The 18531-nt window shown below is 35.9% G+C and overlaps 1 protein-coding gene across 2 annotated transcripts in view; it reads right to left on the reverse strand.

The window, feature by feature from the left end:
- The window catches only part of slc38a10 (solute carrier family 38 member 10), a 97819-nt gene that overhangs the window by 69317 nt on the left and 9971 nt on the right, over nt 1-18531 (reverse strand). For both annotated transcript variants that reach the window (XM_078401264.1, XM_078401263.1), the window contains exons 2-8: nt 16839-16956; nt 13483-13528; nt 8834-8927; nt 7904-8047; nt 4877-5001; nt 3016-3118; nt 908-1093 (exon numbers count right to left, since the gene is read on the reverse strand). In XM_078401264.1, the coding sequence (XP_078257390.1) occupies nt 908-1093; nt 3016-3118; nt 4877-5001; nt 7904-8047; nt 8834-8927; nt 13483-13528; nt 16839-16956 (816 nt within the window). The remainder of the gene's footprint in view (nt 1-907; nt 1094-3015; nt 3119-4876; nt 5002-7903; nt 8048-8833; nt 8928-13482; nt 13529-16838; nt 16957-18531) is intronic.

Consider the following 18531-nt stretch of genomic DNA (forward strand, 5'->3'; position numbering starts at 1 on the left):
GCAGTCAACTTTAAGATTCAAAATTAACCAAAGCTTGACACAAGTTTTTAAAAACTTGTGTTTGGCAAAACACTGAACACAATCCTGCACTCTGTACCGAGTGTGATCAATTTTAAACAACCTGTCCATTTGGCATTTAGGAAGAAATAGATCTGTGAATTATCTCCTGTCCAAAAGATCACCTGACGACATTTCAACCATAGGATGCAACACCCTATTAGAACATTTCCAATCTAAACTAATCCTTTTCACCTTCCCATGGTTCACGTCCCTTTGTTAGCTGCCTGATCATATGTCTAAAAGCCCGACTCGGCGCTATTGTATCTGTTTCTACCAAGTCCCCTGGCAGTCCATTTCACGCATCTATCACTCTATACAAAATCTCCTTTAAGTACCCCTCCCCACTATTTACCTTAGCCCTATGCCCTCTGGTATCTGACATTTCAACCCTGGGGAAAAGGGCAAAAAAATCTACCCATCCATGTCTCTATCCAATTCTATCAAAATGTGCAACTAAGGAACAAAATAAGACATGTTGCACCGATAAAACTATTAATGCTCATGGAAGTTATACATTACTCCCCCATAGTGTACTTCACTTACAATATGGATTCAATTTTTTGCTAAGCTCCATTATCATACCAGCTATTGCAATAATCTTACTTGGTGGCCTGGAATGATTCGATTGTGACGTTGTTAATAAGCAGAAAAATAAGCTTACATGGCAAAGCCAATGTCCCCACGCAGTGGAGCAAACCAGGCAAACTCGATGTGAAACAATGAGTTTCAAAATTAAAGTAGCTTAAAAACATGTGCATTAATATCCTCACTCAAGTCAATCTTATCCCGTCCATTCCATTTGAGCATAATCTTTTAAGACTGCTGTATTTGTGTGCTGTACATTTACCTGCAATTGTTCAAAGAGAAAAGTGTTCAGAGCTTGTCTACAAGGAAGAATCATCATTGGAAACCCTACGGCAACAGACATCATAAATCCCACACGAATGATCCCCGTGACCAAGTTGGAGGGAAAGTTCATCATAACATTGCCAGCGATATTATCAGTAAAGCTGATATAACCAAAAGATCCAACCTGTAGGAGAACAAAATGTTTAGAGGATGCCACAGTTGTTTTACTGTTAACATTCAATTATTAAATTATATACACCTTTGATTGTAATCTATGAAGATGCAACCAGTGTAAAACACTGCAGGCTTAGAAATACTGACAGAGCTGCTTTATTACAAGTAAAGATATTTTTGGATTATCAAAGAGCTATAGGTCCCCTCCATCTTATGACCACCTGATTTATGTGCGCCTGTACATAATAAATGCTGGGGATACCAGCGGAATGGATGAGCAGGACAGCAGGCATCACCTACCATGTGTGAACTCTGTTTGCGTCCACATTTAATACTTTTGAATTGTCCTGTTTATCAACTGTTCACAGGAACAGAACCCTGCTATAGCCCTGGGGAGGACATGTACTCAATTTGGAGAATTGCCTACTTTAAAGGAATATCTGAGAGAATTATATCAATCGTTACTGAAAAACAAATTGTCTTCAAAATTCAAAGTAAAAAGAACAATAATTCTGTTTAAGATTATAATGTAAAAGCAGCATTATAAAAATGATTTCATGCCATGCAGGATTTCCAAGTTCTTTTTAAACTAACATTTAGTTTTTAACTGAAAATTTAAGGTAATTTTTTTTCCCCTCAAAATTATATACCTTGCTCTATTATTCATATTGAACTTATTTATTTGTACTTTTAAGAGATTCTGTGGATCACCCTACATTTACACTCGGGTAAATGTTCATTTCTCATTTGGAAGGAAGATTTGGCATTAAAATTGGTCGATAAAAATCTCACATGTAGTTTGCTTTTATATGAAACAAACATGTCCATGTTACATCATAAACACTAGCAAGGTTAGCACTAATTGTCCATTCCTATTGTCTTGTTGGACCATTTTAGAAGACAAAGGATCAATCACATCCATGGGTTTGTATTTGCATGTGGACCAGACCAGGTAAAATGACAGATTTCATTTACCAAAGGACATTACTGAATTAGGTGGGATGGCATAAGCTGTCAGGTATCTCTGCAGTCACTATTACCAAGGCGTAACATTTTAATAACAGATTTATTTGATTATTTGAATTTACATCTTTGACCTCTCTCGTAGAATTCAAACTCGGGTCTGCAGAAAAGTTGCACAAGCTTCTTGCGTATAATTGAGAAACTTAACCACAATGTTGCGGTACTGTGCCAGAGTTTGCATTATCATTATGTAAACCAGCCCCCTCTTCTCTACATTAATTCCATGCATTTAAAGAACAATTCTGTTCTATTCCCAACATAGCTCATTGCAGAGATACAAGAAGAGATTTATTGATTGAAAGATACAACATGGAAACACGGCCTACAGCCCACATCGACCATGGGTCACCACTTCACACTATCACATTATCATACTTTCTCATACACTAGGGGCAATTTACAGAGGCCAATTAACCTCCAAACCTGCACGTCTTTAGGATGTGGGAGGAAACCAGAAGACTTGGAGGAACATGAAAACTCCACACAGAAAGCTGCCAAAGTCAGGATCGAATCCAGTTCTCTGGCACAACAACACTACCATTTGTGCAACCGTGCTGCCCGTTTATGTTACAGCAAAGTTATTAAACCATTAAAACAATTCTTCCAGGAGTTACCAAAAAGATTTCCATCACATTTAACATTTCAACTATCCTTTTATTGTTGAAAGTGAAAATATCCAGTTTTCCTACATTACTCTTAGATCTGTGTTTAATGCTTGTAGTAACCATACAGGTAAATTGACAAATTCATGCTCATTTTTGAACTATATTTGATTTAGTTTTTTATTTCAATTGCTGGCATTGCCATTGCTTAGGCTATTTGCTAATATAAAATGTTATATTACATGTTATATAATTCATTCTTAATGGAAAATATTTCTATTACACATACTCAAAACAAAAGACTTACAGTCACGTAAAAGGTATTAACCACATTTAGGGCTGATGAGAAGATAGTACTCATTCTTTTCACAGAAGGTTCATCCAAACTGTCATATGTCGGCAATACTTGGCTATGAAGGAAAAAGTGAAAATAAATCTAGATCTCCCAACATATAAAAGAAGGAACTAACACAGTCCACCACTTTATCTTTAATATACCTCATTACATCCTAAATCCAGGTACCGACACTGTGTCACATTTTATTTCATTGGATAAGTAGTCAGTGCTATGAATACTATCATGCCCAAAGCTTGGCAAGTACCTTTTGATAAAAAAAGTTTAACCACAACACTATGCAGACATAACTGAAAAGACAAGATTACATTTAAATTGCCAAATGACCAGAATGTTAATTTCAGAGAATGTTTTAGGTTCCTGTGATACTGCTGGCTAAATTCCTCACTTATTATGTATTAGGAGGAGGTTTGTGTCCCAATTAATAAAATGTATGGAACTCTCCTGATATCATGCAGCTACAAAAGTTAAAAAAGTAATCAATCTTTCCTTACAGGATTATGATTTGCAAAGCATGATTTGTATTTGCCTACATAACAATTAAAATAATTCGGAGTATAAAATATTCAAGAATCGGGATTTTTTAAAACATGTTTTTTTATAATGACAACTCACTTTACAGGAAATGTTGAATCTGAATTTAGGGCAAAACTTTCAATTTATGTAATGTCTTTCACCTTATTCATCTGTCACTATATTGTTAACAGCAAATGAAAAACCTTACAACTTGTTGTAATGTAGGATAAACAATTTGTAGATAGAAAGCTCCAACAAATAATAATTAGGCAATCAGGTAATTGGTTTGTGATGTTGATTGAGCAATAAATATTAGCCGAGACTGGGGAAAACTTGCTTGTTCTACAATGAAATTCTGGCTGTAGGATCTTGATTCTACACAAGGCAGTTGTTAGGACTTAAGTTTAACATCCTAATTTGACGACATAATGCTTTTTGGAAGAGTCAGCTTTAAGCCTTACTATAGAGACCCATATCCACAAGCTTCAAAATTAGATTGGAGAATTATTCCAAATGATCCTTAGTCAAGAGTCAAGTGTACAGAAGTGTACCATAATCACACAAGATTCCATCTTTGTTTTCAGCCAAAGTTTTATTTTGTCTTTTCAACAAATTTCAGATAAACTGCATTCATAAACAAGCTGGCATGCAATAGTTTCAAAAAGCAATCTTATAATTTAAAAACATTTTAGTAAAGATTTTGGGTGATGAGAACTACTGCAGACATTGACCCAGCCATTTTGATTAATTAAAGCAGAATAAAATGAATATAGATTGGAAGCATTTTGGTTACTGTGGACATGACGGAGTGTAGTTAAAACAATATTTTAATAGGATGCATCACATTGTTAACAAGCAAATTTAATACATATTTTATAAACAAGTACATTGATAAGTGGATCTGAATTTTATACAAGCACAAGATTTTATCTTGGTGGATATTAGTTCAGCAAAATGTGTTTTTAAAAAAGGGAGGAATACTATAGATGGAGGTGTGGAAACATCTTCCTCTGTTTCCAATTTCAAATTCTCACCTTCATTTAAATCCCTGCGATCTCACCCATCACTATATTTTTTTCACTCGGCCATTCCAACAACAGATTTTTCCACTCCGCTTTAAGCATCCCTCTGTTCTTTGATAATCAAGCTTTCGCGCACAAGCTCAATACATGAATTTCCTCAACACTAAAATCCTCCACCGTCTCCATCCACCCGACATTCCCGTCTTAAATTCTGTCTCTGGCCAAGTGTTTGGTTACTCTTCAATGAACAAAGATTGAGAAAACAGAGTACTTACGATTGACAGGCAAATGACATGCCATAGATGGGGATGCATCGAAAAATACCTTCCCAGCGAACGTAACTGACTCGTTTCAGCCACTGACCACTAAAGAGCCCATGTTTAAATGAAGACAGCACAATCTGTGGTGGGAGAGCAACACCAAAATTAGCAGCTAATGGACTAAAGTTTAGAGCGTTGTTTTTTTTGCAAACATATGATCTTGATCATCAGAAAATTATAAACAAGGATAGATATTGGGCCCATCTTAATTTATCCATCTGAAGATCATTGTTTAAAAATGACTCCTGTTTCACCTCAATAATACTTGGGAACCTATTCTGTGGGTTGACTATTTATCAATCCTGACATATTTCCTCCATCTGACTGAACAATTTGAGCCTCAGACACATTGAAAGTGAAAAGAGTTTAATAGGGAAATATCCTTCTTACACTACCTAAAACATTCGTAAGGGCACCACTGATGATTTTTTGAAGCTTAACTTCCAGTAATTACTAACTCAAATATTTCTTGTGGCTGGTCTTTGCATTGTCCAATTCTTATCAATGCATTACATTGAGTTTGAACACTTAGCATATTTTAGCATTGCACTATAAAGTTTGTGAATTGAGCCTACTGCCTTTCAGCTATTTCAAAATGTGTCCACTTTTTCCATCCACGCAGATTAAGCAGCTGTAAACTAAACATAAACCACATCCAATAGATTTAAAATATTATGCAATTGTATCCCAACATTAGCTGGATATATTTCATAAGTGCACTCCATCTCACTATAACAGTCATAATTTGAAGCATTATAATAATTCATTCTATCCACAAGGAGACCACTGATTACTATAAAGTATTAAATGTATTGCAGATCAATGCAGGAACTTTGAAGCACATGGCGATATATTGCATTAAGTTTAAAAGCTAACCCTCAACAGGATTGAAAGAATTGAAGGCCATCTAGGAAAATATCTTGGGATTTCATATGGGGCAACTGAAGTTGATCGCTCGAGCAGGTCATTTCTTTTGGTAGATGGAAAATCATGGAAGAAAAATCTTATGCTTTTTATACCTATATTTATACGGCCCGAAAGGAGAATGATTCAAAATGTTACGAAAATATTTTAAAGGTTACTTCTAGTTTTAAATCTATACTGCCAAACAAATCAATCTGAAATTTGCCTGCAGTCATTCAAACATCATACCAAATTCACAAATGCAAATTGTTATCAAAACAGGTACAATTTAAAGCCAGACTGACAAAATCTTAACCTGTAGGTAGACCTGACAATATCCAATATAAACTGCTATTTTCTCTCGTTTCATTACAGCATAGATTCCTCATCCAAAGTAATTATATGGACTAAGAGTGAAATTCAAGCATTATGAAATTACCATTAAGGACATTTGTTGCAAATTCACCAAGAAGTAGTTTTCACACCTTTGAAGATTAAATACCTACATTCTCTCAAGGGAGTGAGATTTTCTGAAAAATTTAATTATATAACAGTTTAAAATAATGGAAATGTTTAGAATACATGCAGTCCAGCTGGATGAATTATCATCAGAATTGGGGGAAAATATACAAAGTTTTAAGATTCTGAAATGGGGTACCGAAGGAGGGAGAACGTAGATGATGTGTGGAAGGACGGAAGACAGGTATGCTTAAATGGCAAAATGCCAAAAGTGAGTGGGAATGGGTAATTCCATTATAGACTCCTCCTACACTTCACATCGCCTCAGGAAAGCATTCAACATAGCTTTTTTCACCCGTCATCCCCTCTCCCGTCAGGAAGAACATACAAAAGCTCGAAGGCACCTAACACTAGTTTCAGGGACAGCTTCCTCCCTAATGTTATCAGCTACTGAACAGTCCTCCCAATCTTCCAACCTACATCATCGTGGAACTTGGACATTTTCTCTGTGACTGTAACACTATAATGCTGTAACATTGTGACCTGCACTCTGGCATTTTTCTTTTTGCACTACCTGTTATATATAGCTTGATTAATGACTAATGTGCATTCCCTTCAGTTCCTGACTAATGTGCATTCCCTTCAGTTTCTCCCTCCCACTAGATCCTGCGTCTCCAAGTATTTCTGGGACATTGGTTCTGTCTTTTTTAGTGAAGACAGAACCAAAGTACTCGTTTACCTATAATATAAGAAAATAACTGCAGATGCTGGTACAAATCGATTTATTCACAAAATGCTGGAGTAACTCAGCAGGTCAGGCAGCATCTCGGGAGAGAAGGAATGGGTGACGTTTCGGGTCAAGACCCTACTTCAGACTGTTTTACTCGTTTACCTGTTCTGCCATTTCCTTGTTTCCCATCATAAATTCACCTGTCTCTGATTGTACAGGACCTACATTTGTCTTCACTAATCTTCTCAAGAGAGAGCTGGATAGAGCTCTTAAGGATAGCGGAGTGAGGGGGTATGGGGAGAAGGCAGGAACGGGGTACTGATTGAGAGTGATCAGCCATGATCGCATTGAATGGCGGTGCTGGCTCGAAGGGCTGAATGGCCTACTCCTGCACCTATTGTCTATTGTCTATTCTCCTTTTTACATATCTAAAGCTTTTACAGTCAGTTTTTATATTCCCCACAAGCTTTCTTTCATGCTCTTTTATCCCCCTCTTAATTAACCCCTTTGTCCTCCTGTCTTTTCCTTCTTTTCTTATTTTGCTATTGAGACAATTTAGTACTTATTTTTCAAAAGTGTGTCAAATCTTTATTTGTAGGTTTTTATTGTAAAGACGCGAGTATTCAAATACTATTCAGCTGCTGGCCTGGGAATAACCTAACATGGCTATGGTAATCAAACATATTTAAAATACATTAATATATTTATTTAACATTCAACTTTCTGAATATATGGATAATATTTTAGAAATTAACTGTCCAAAATTGCCTTCGAAAGTTCAAAGCTAGCTCCATTCACAAGCTGCACATTGAATTGCTGTGCCCAGACATAAATGAGAATTAAAAATACCTCTGAGAACTGGACATCAGAACATAAATGAGGAGACTTACCACAAACATGAAGAGCGTGTAGAATATTAAAGCCATGGCACTGAAGGACTGGATAGAAGCCATCATGTTCCTCTGCAAACTCAGAGGCAACACAATAATTACAGAAACAGCAAACAGAAAGAATGCACGGAATCCCTGTGTTATCTAAAACAACAAAAAAACAGCAAAGTTAGAAAGTTAATCTCTTCTTATCCATAGTCTACAAGTGGATTTCTCAAGATATTTTCCGATAGTAAACAGATGAAAACAATTCTGAAAATGCATTTGAAACAAAACTGGTTGGCATAATTATAATTTACTCAGATAAAACACCAAACAAAGTGAATCTGAAATGTTTTTTGGTTGTTACTTGAAATACAAAATTACATTCTATTTATTCTTTTCATTAAATAAATGTTCAATAATGTCCGTTAAGTGCAGCATGAAAAGTATAATAAATTAAAACTTGGACCTTTGTAAAAAATAAAGTTTACTTAACCATAGAAAGTTCAATCTAGCTCATGCCCTAGAGCAGAAACAAAAAAGTAGGCAGCAAATTCCATGGCTTAAATGAGTTCATGGGCAGTGAAGCTCAGTTTTTGACGATCATTTGAAGTTTAAAAATTGAACTTGTGTCATGCAATATAAATCAAATGGCATATGCGCAACATGACTTTAGCGTTCTTTAAAGTGTGAAAAGAACCTCTAGTCGCAAAGAAAACTGTAATGAAAAAATGTGTAGATCTTCTGAGGCTTTATTGTATAGAGCACACATTTAAGCTGATTGCAGGGACTTCCTTATCCAGTGCTGGTTCTGCTTGGCACTGTTTAATAAGTCTAGTACGTCAGCGCTAATTGATCTACTGAATTTGATCCAATTGCCTGGAATGTATGCACCTCTCACAAAATAAAGTCTTTCTAGTTAATATGCTACAGAAAAAGACTGCTTACCTGAAGACCAAGCAACTGAGCAAAGAAATTGGATCCCAAATCAGCGATTACAACATAAAAAGCAATGCACGTTCCCAACATCAAGCCAATCAAGCTACAAGGTAAACAGAGCAAATTGCAATCAATGTCCCACCAATAAAAAACAGCTTCATGCCCTGTAAGCAATTGTACATTCTGCATCACCTTGTGTAATATGAAATGAATGATATTTGACTGGATAGCAGGCAAAAAAAATTTTTTAAACTGTATCTAGGTACACGTGACAGTAATAAACCAATACCAATACTATGGCATCTTCAATGTGTGAACTGGCATCTATCCATGTAATTTTCTGATTCTTCAGTTTCTCGCTCATAATTACTTTAAGGATAAATTTAAAATTCAGAGCATTAGCCATCATGCTTCCCCAGATGGAGTGTCATTTGCCACATTTGTGACCGTCTGACCAGTCAGTAATATTTTCTTGTAGCACAGAACTTTCTTCCTCACTATACCAATTTTAGTATCATGAATTAAATATGGCTAGGTGAGATAGAAAAATAGACAGATATGGGCAACAGAAACAGACTAGGGTCTTGAAATTAAACTCAGAATTGTTTGTAAAATATAGTTGAGATGAGGAAGAAAAAAGAAAATGTGAAAGATAAAATGACTAAATAAAAATGAATATGTTGGTGCCAAATCTGGCATCAGCAATTGGGTCATAGCCAGTCTGTCAAGCTTTTATAATTAACATTGAGAGATGAATTATTGCTCAATTTGAAAATAAAATATTTGCTCTACAAGTTCAATCACATCACTAACAAACAAGCTGAAATCAAATTAACCCCTTAATCAAATGATACAGCATCATTTGCATATTTCTGGTGCATCCTTGAATCATATGGCACAATTATGGATCCCCCATGGCATTTAATACTAGTTGCAGATTCCAAAATACAGGAATTCATGCAACATTTTTAACATCAAAATAAGTGCCAGAAAATTCAGAAGACTATTCAGTTGTCTGCAATCTTCAGTTATTGACAAGGCTGATCAATTTCAGCAGATACTAGAGTAGTGTCATTCATTGCCTGTGCCTAACGCAATCCGTTTTCACAAGAACAGAGGAAAAAAATCTGGAAAATACTATTTATTATAAAATAAATAGGATATCTCGCCTGAAACCGTCAAATAGTAATGTAATAAACAACTTTTTTTATAAACGTAGATTGCAATGCATAAGCCAATGTTGCAACCTGTCCATAATTGAGTTTTAAACCAGAGTAGCAAAATATTTGAACCTTTTTCAGCTTTCTTCTCCCACTACATACAATCAGTCTGAAAGATCTTGACCCAAAACATCACCAATCTATGTTCTCCAGAGATGCTCCCTGACCTGCTTAGTTACTCTAGCACTTTGTGTCCTTTCGTGGAAAAAGATAAGTTCTATACAAGTCAATTTGTTTCCTATACTCAGTGTGTATTAGAATGGCATCAACATTTATTTTCCTTAATTTTGAAACATTCCAGATTGCCTGGACATTTTTTTGACACAGTTTCCATCAGCCACGGGTTACACTCCATCAGTGTAAAGCTGGATTGTGAAACGTCACCAACTAGAACCAAATATCAATGAGCCAAAATACACCCAAGTCAGCATTTTAAACTTCAAGTTATACTATTTTACCTCAATGGAATCGTGGAATATAACAGCAGCCCGAGACAATTCCAAAATACTTTGCTACAATTTTACAAAGCTGTATTTCAACTGAAGATGTAAAAAAGATGTCAAGCAGTAGAGACCTGTCCTTTCAGCCCGAGGCAATTACACTCTAATTACTGAAGAAAGGAAGTCTATAATTAGCAAAGAACAGTGCTCTACAATTATTAAGCTGCATAGATTAGATGTCAAGACTGAAATATTACTTTTTAAATTGTAAACGACCTCTGGAGTAATGTGATCAGAGTTTTAATAGGTTGCAATTGTTAACCATTATCAGTTGAAAATCAAAGCTTGTTTGATTTTGTGAGCCTTCTATCTCATATTCCTTTATTCCGCTCTGAATACATCACAACAAAAGTTTTTAAAAGCTGCACATTGCATGTTTCTGCTTTTCACCAAGTAAGCATATTGCACTTCTTCCAGGATTTTAATAAAAACATATGCAAACAAACTGGTCCATGAAACTTGCACTATAATAGTATTATGTACCTTCTATAGTAGCTCCCAGGGAAAAATAAAGAGGCAAACAGCTCTGGCCAACATAGGAAAAATATTCTGAAGAATTCTCTGCAATTATGAGGCAATTAAGATCTATAGCAACTGAGAAGCACATCCCACAATAACAAACCTGCCTTGTGCAGTTTTATCCTCTCAATTACTACTCCAATGGTCTTCTTGACAGTTTTCCTAACTTCACTCCAAGTTGAAACTTAATCAAAAGTCTGCATGTCATATCATAACCATCACCAAAGCCCACTTTTCATCAACCTTGACCTGCTCTGCCTTCTGGTCATATGAACTGCCAACTTAAAATGTTCCATCTTTGTGCTTAAATCTCTTCATTATTCATCACTTCCATATATCTAACCTCCTCAACCTAATATCAACTTGTAGGCAAGGAAAGACTGAATTTTAATTGGCACTCCTAGTGCCATATAACGCATGCTAAACAAAGTCTGCATGTGAAGCAAACAAAAAACAAGACCTGATAGTCAGCAAAAAGATTTTGAATGTCTGATATTCAAAAACCATTAAAAAACAGCAATTAAATAATTAAAATATTAAAAACCAACAAAAATTAAACCAACCACTTTAAACACTTCCATAGTAAACATGAAGGCAACCAATTTAAACTGTGGATTACTTTATTAAACACATTCCTCTCCATTCAAATGAATAAACTGCGTTCCTGCACCAGATCCAACTGCAAATTCAGCGTGATTGCTGGGGAATTCAGCAAGTTCTTACTCTGCTTCTGGGTGTCTTATAGAGTTCAATGTCAAGCCACAGCTGGTAAACCTCCTGAAGAACCAGGTCAACATGTTCAGGACTTCCATATTTACAAGAAGTTCTGAACTTGTTAACAATAGTGGGGACAATGCAGCTTTAATTCCCACCTTGACAATCAAGCCCCCATATCCTACATTAGTACAGTTTTGTCCAGACTATATATCTAAACACCATATTTTAATTTTGCAATAGCCTTGTGGTATTGACCAAGGAGCGTACAAGAGCCAAACATTGCAATACCCAGGTCATTATTCAAACACAGATGGTTTCACTTTTTAATATCCCTATTCAATATGGTGAACCGCTAACATTGACAACCCACTATCTCTGAGAATGCAACTCGTTTCACTCATACCAAGATCTGTGTATTCATTCCACAGGAGTCAATCTTGTTCATATACATTCTACTTCAGAACATTTAAGACTGGAACATAATGCTAATATATTTTATTTTAAATCTTAAGCTATCCTTAAAATTAAGGATGAGATCTCAGCCAGAACAGTGAATATAGTCGTTTTTAAATTGCATTACATCTGCAGCAGCTTATCAAAATCATACATTTTCAAACTTAGATGGCTCAATGATCAGATTTTTTTCTGGTATATCCATAACAGTAGCACAATACAGTCAGTTATACCATCTGCAAACAAAAGTTAAATAAGAGTACGTCATTTTATGAAGAATACATTATTTAAGTACACAAGAAGCCACAAATAACATGTCTACTTCTCTGGAGGAAAATAATGCAGTCTATTTATCTTTAGGAAGAAATTGAAAAGAATTGGCTGAAATTTACCTTTTAAAATGCTGGATTGAGCCATGCCTATTTTGATCATTTCTGACCGTCAATGAAATAGTGGAATAATGTTTAAAATCCAGGAAAAAAGGATCAAACACTATTTTTTCTAAACAATTATTCTTTCCCCAAAAGTCTTTATCTGTGGGATATGAAGCTTTCCCACTTCAGGAATATAGTATCAAAAGGAAACATTGCCAAACAAGTTCCCGACTGGTGAAATGTGATAGCTTTCCCTCAATGTTCCCCGACACTTTGCCCCAATCTCAATAGAACACCAGGGCCAAACTAGTAACATTTTCAAATAAGTGTGGCAAATGTTATCCTTAGCTTAAGCTGTGCAATCCATAACCAGAAAGAACAACGTTATGCCTAATTCATTTATGCACAATGGACCATTGCAGTCAATCCTAGTCTGATTTTGTCCCAGGTTTCAGAGGTTAAAGGCCAATGAGCTAATTCACAATGGTATTGGGTTGTACAGATGACATTTTTACCAAGAATAACCAATTAGTCTTTTCATATAAGGGGGATTATCCAAACCAAAAGTGTGTTTCAGCTGGTCCCTTTCCTCCAACATAAAATGAATTGAGATACTTGACATGACATAAATGAGACACTTCAGAACTAGGTTTTTTTCATGCATTTTGAGTCCCTCAGACATGTCACATATTTGTAATATTGTTTTAATCTGGAATAATAAGCCTTACTTAAAAGGAAAACATTTTAGAGTGAGGGGTGGTCTGACTGTCAGCTATTTAATACATTATGTAATTCACTTCCGACTGAGAAAATGCAGCACATCACGTTACCTAGTAAACTTAACCAAAGGATATAATAGTTAAAATGAAGTTTACCTTGTTTCCACCAGCATTTTGCCTGCTTTTCCATAGGCATGGAAAGCTAAAAGTTTAAAAAGCATTTGTTAGAAAGTATGTACCATTAAATTTCAGCACTTCCATTAAATTTTAAAAATGAATTACATTTCAGGAAGCAATCTTTCACCCTAACTATACTGAAGGAAATGTAATTTAAAAACACACACTTCCCTGGTATAGCTTTGTCATGTTCACTATTGGAGAGTCAAAAATCAGACTTCTACAATTGCAAAATACCATTTAAGTAAGTCAATTTTGTAAGGTAAGTAAATAAGGTAAATCAGCTGACAAGTTAACCATTATTGATCTCAAATTATACATTTGGAAAAAAACTATTTCAAGAGGAGGAAATGTATTGACGAATATCCATAATCTTATAATATTCCTCTTTGGAATACCCTTTTCTCCAAAGAAGACACTTTATAAAACCCAAAACAACAAAAGCCCCTTTAAATAGAATTAGATGTTAGACCCAAATCAATGAATTCTAATAAATGTGCAGTCTCAGCCATTTTAAGTACATTGGCAATAGTGAAAGTTGCCATATGATATCATCAGGACACCCAATACTTCAGCAAAGTATTCAAACAGGCTTTAATTAACTCCATTCTGCTTTGCATCTGGGAGAACAAAAGTAAAACTCTGGTTAGAAGTCACCTTCAGCACTTTAAATGGTGCTGGATGGGCAGATTTCTTGTGCAATTAGATAGTACTCCTGTTAATACCAGTACATTTTAATTCACATTATTACATTTTCTAGTGAACCCAGTGAATTGAAAGTGAATGTAAGGAATGGGTCCCAGTGAGCCAAATACTGTACCGCTGATTTATGAACAGATATCGGATTATCAATTTTACTGTCGCAAATGTAAAACACTGATTTTGTGAATTCATAGGTTACTGCTTAAAAAAAATAAAGCAGCAAAGGAGGGAAATTGTCTGTTGAACTATCTAAAGGCTTTAACGTTCTCAAAAGCTCAGCAAGTGATACCACCTACTGTTATATGATTATTTTTAAATACTAAAGACACAGGTTCAGCAAACAAGCCAACAGGAGGCAATTCAGCCAACAAAAGATATCACCACCACTATTACCTAAGTGATAAAATTCTCAATCATGTACAGCAACAGGATTTAAATGGCTAGTTAAGAAGAAAATAACAAACATTAAGTTTATGGGTAAATATTAATTAGTGATATGTCCCCGTTGTTTTCTTCAATTAAATATGTACACTGATCTTTAGACAGGGTTACAGGCTAAAAAGTTAAAAGTAGCACACAGAATATTAGTTTATATAATCATACAAAACTGTTGGCTTGATCAAAACCCATACAAATCATCGCAGGTCACAATGAAATGTGTTAAATTCTCACCCCTACGGCCTCCTTTAAAAACTCCAGTCTCTCTTAGCCCAATTATAGTTTCTTCATTAAGTATTATTTGTATTTTTTACCTCAGCAATTCCCTATGCAATGTGATTTAATACTTTACCTGAACTTTAGCCTTTTCCATTTACTCAGGTTTTGGTTATTTTCCTCACATTACATTATCTTTGGCATAAACTGCCCAAGGACAAGCTATTCCCAACTTCTGTTCTTTAAAGAAATGTTCTCTCATTACCAGAAATCCCCGCACATTTTTATTCCCATTTTTAAACCATTTGTCCTTAATTAAAATACAGCTCAATTGCATGACCTGGTACCACACCCAACCCCTTCTCCAATCATCAACCACCCACTTTTCCCCTGACAATTTTCCAAATACACACTGCCTTTTCCTTGTACCAGTGCTCATTATCACTCAGTGCAAACAGAGGCTGGATCACACCCTTCAAAACAATTATCAATCATCCCATGTCAATTAATATTACATACTTTCCAACAACCATAATCACTTTATCTCAGCTGTCTTTCCTCTTTGGAATGCTTTAATAAATTAGGTTTGATTGCACTGATAACTCCACGGAAAAGCGAAAAGCAAACAGCAGGGCACATATCAGTCCGCTCCAGACGCCTGTGCCTCCACATTGCATAATAGAGTACTAGCAGCCAGGTGCCCCTCAGCTCTCATTCACTGTATTCATCATCGTCCAGGTTTGGTCCTGAACATTTTGAGCAAATACGCTGTACTTGATTCCTCCGCTTTACACAAACTCTAATTGTAGAATCGATACTAGACCTGTTCATTCAAATAAATTTGAAATATGTTACCCTTTTAGTTCCTAAACTTTATAGAAGTGCAATTTCAATAAATATATTTTATTTAAATGTAATCTCAATTATTTCTATACGTCTTGGATCAGAAGGGATATTTACAGAATGTGGAAAAGTGTATCAGGGTAGTCCTAAGGAGGACAAGAAGCTTAATGAGCATGGATTTCTCAGTCTCAATGTATTTGAAGACAAGGCCTCCAGAACAGTGGGAGGGGTGTTTCCACCAGAGGTACACGTGAGGTAAATACAAAGCACTTATTGGCCTTGCACATGATCTAGCCCACAATCAACCTCAAAAATCTCTTGGCCAGAGATACAGGTGATTATGGAAAACATGTTTTCATTTTCACAGCACAATGTGGTTTAGCCCCGTGACATTAACTGTAAAGTTCACAAGAGTGCTTCTTCATTTCCAGCCAATTAAAATGTTCCATGTGATAAATAGCATCTAGGATGATAAATCAGAAAGAGCTGCAGAGAAAGTAAACCATAGTTGTAGCAAGGGCAAGAGCACATAATTTTGAAGGTAAAAGAAATTAATGATATAATAGGAAACAGCTTGACCCTCGGGCTCCTCAATGCCCAATGAAAAGGAACAGCACTTAATTCAAGTGCAAAGAAATTCTAACATTTTAATTCAACAATGCATTGTTAAAAACACTATACAGCCTCAGTTGTTTGGTTGTCTGCTCTCTTAACTTTCTGCAGGTTACAGAAGAAAAAGGAAACGATTGGAGCCGCTTTTACTCCCAACACCACCCTAAAAGCCCAATCCGCTCTCATGGATTCCTTCCACAATTTCTAATCTGATAGGATTTAGATGTCTTGAGAGTAATCCAGTTAATCTGAATGAAATCAGACTGAAGAAGGGTCTCGACCCGAAACGTCACCCATTCCTTTTCTCCTGAGATGCTGCCTAACCTGCTGTGTTACTCCAGCATTTTGTGAATAAATACCTTCAAATGTTATTTCAAAATGCTTTCTAAGAAGTACGCAATTAGCGTTCATTTCACTCACTTGAACACCAAAGACACAATACTTCAAGTTGCTTTCTATGTGCTGTAATGGCGTCAAGATCAGATTTAAAAATGAAACCTCAGTACTGTTCAAACATGACTTACCAAGGCCTGCATAAGTTCTTCGCTTACTAGTATTTGCTGCCTTCACCAGGAACATACAGGACTGGTGAGTCATCCACGAGCAGAAGAGGAGCAGGATGACACCCAATGCAATACCACACTGTAGGGTTAAAAAAAACATAAATTTTAGTAAGAACAAGCCACCAGCATGCTTATGAACCACAAAAGAATTGATCCAAACAGAAAATGCATTAACAATTTTAGAGCAGTTATCAATAATTTAGTTCAGTAGAGCTGGTGTCTGCCTTGTGCTGAAATTATTTTGAACGTGACCTAAACATCAAATAGTAGAATGTTACAGGCTTCAGACCATCAGACATTTAAACACGAATTTCAAAGTAATTCCTGAAAAAATGAAATCAAGCAAAACCAGTTCTATAAATCCTTTTTTTTTGGAGTAATTTCCTATTTACTATTATAAAAGCGCTGTTTAAGTCCAAGACACTGGCTTTTCTGCCCTTTATAATAATAATAATAATAATAATAATATTCATTTATTGTCATTGCAACGAGTACAACGAAATTAAAAAATAGCCAATCCTGACGGTGCGTACAAACATATATGCAATAAATGCAAAAACAAATAAATACAATTATATTAAGTACAAGATTTTTTAACGGTGTTGCCTAGTGCAAAGGTAGTGTTCAGTTCTCGTATGGCCCTGGGGTAAAAACTGTTCTTAAGTCTGTTTGTTCGGGATTTGATCGACCTGAAACGTCGACCAGAGGGCAGATGAACAAACAGACGGTGGCCGGGGTGGGATGGATCTTTTATTATTTTGCCTGCTCTACTGAGGCAGCGTAGGCTGAACAGGTGCTCCAGGGAGGGCAGTGAGCAGCCGATGATCTTCTGGGCCGTCGTGATGACCCTCTGAAGGGCCTTCCTGTCCTTTTCTGAGCAGTCACGGGTGAGTCAGATGCAATGGTAAGAAAGAAAGAAAAACAGGAAAAATGTTCCCGATGTTGGGGGAGTCCAGAACCAGTGGTCACAGTTTAAGAATGAGGGGTAGGCCATTTAGGACTGAGATGAGGAAAAACGTCTTCATCCGGAGACTTGTGAATCTGTGCAATTCTCTGCCACAGAAGGCAGTGGAGGCAAATTCACTGGATGTTTTCAAGAGAGAGTTAGATTTAGCTCTTAGGGCTAAAGGAATCAAGGGATATGGAGAAAAAGTAGGAACGGGGTACTGATTTTAGATGATCACCCATAATCATACTGGATGGTGGTGCTGGCTCAAAGGGCCGAATGGCCTACTCCTGCACCTATTTTTCAATGTTTCGATGTTTCATTTTAAAAAAATTAAAAGAAACTGCATTCATGAATCAAAGAAAAAAATAATGTTTCAGCTCAATACACTTTCATCAGACACTCACTCCTGAATGAACAAGGAAAACAGAACAAACTGAAGATCATAAATGGCACAAATGGAAATCCTGTCAAAGAGCACAATTTTAAGGTACACATTCCAAAAGTCAGTAGTTCTGACTATTAAAAAGTTCTATTAAATTCTATTAAAAAGACTATTAAATAGTTCTGAAGACTATTAAAAAGACTGGATAATGGAAATCCAAAATAAAAACAGAAAATACTAGAAAATGTCATGCTTGGCAGATAAATTCTAAGACATCTCAACTGCTTGATGAGGATCCTTATTTTCAGGGGTTTACTGACAGA

Source organism: Rhinoraja longicauda, chromosome 6, assembly GCF_053455715.1.
Source record: "Rhinoraja longicauda isolate Sanriku21f chromosome 6, sRhiLon1.1, whole genome shotgun sequence".
NCBI classification, from domain to species: domain Eukaryota; kingdom Metazoa; phylum Chordata; class Chondrichthyes; order Rajiformes; family Arhynchobatidae; genus Rhinoraja; species Rhinoraja longicauda.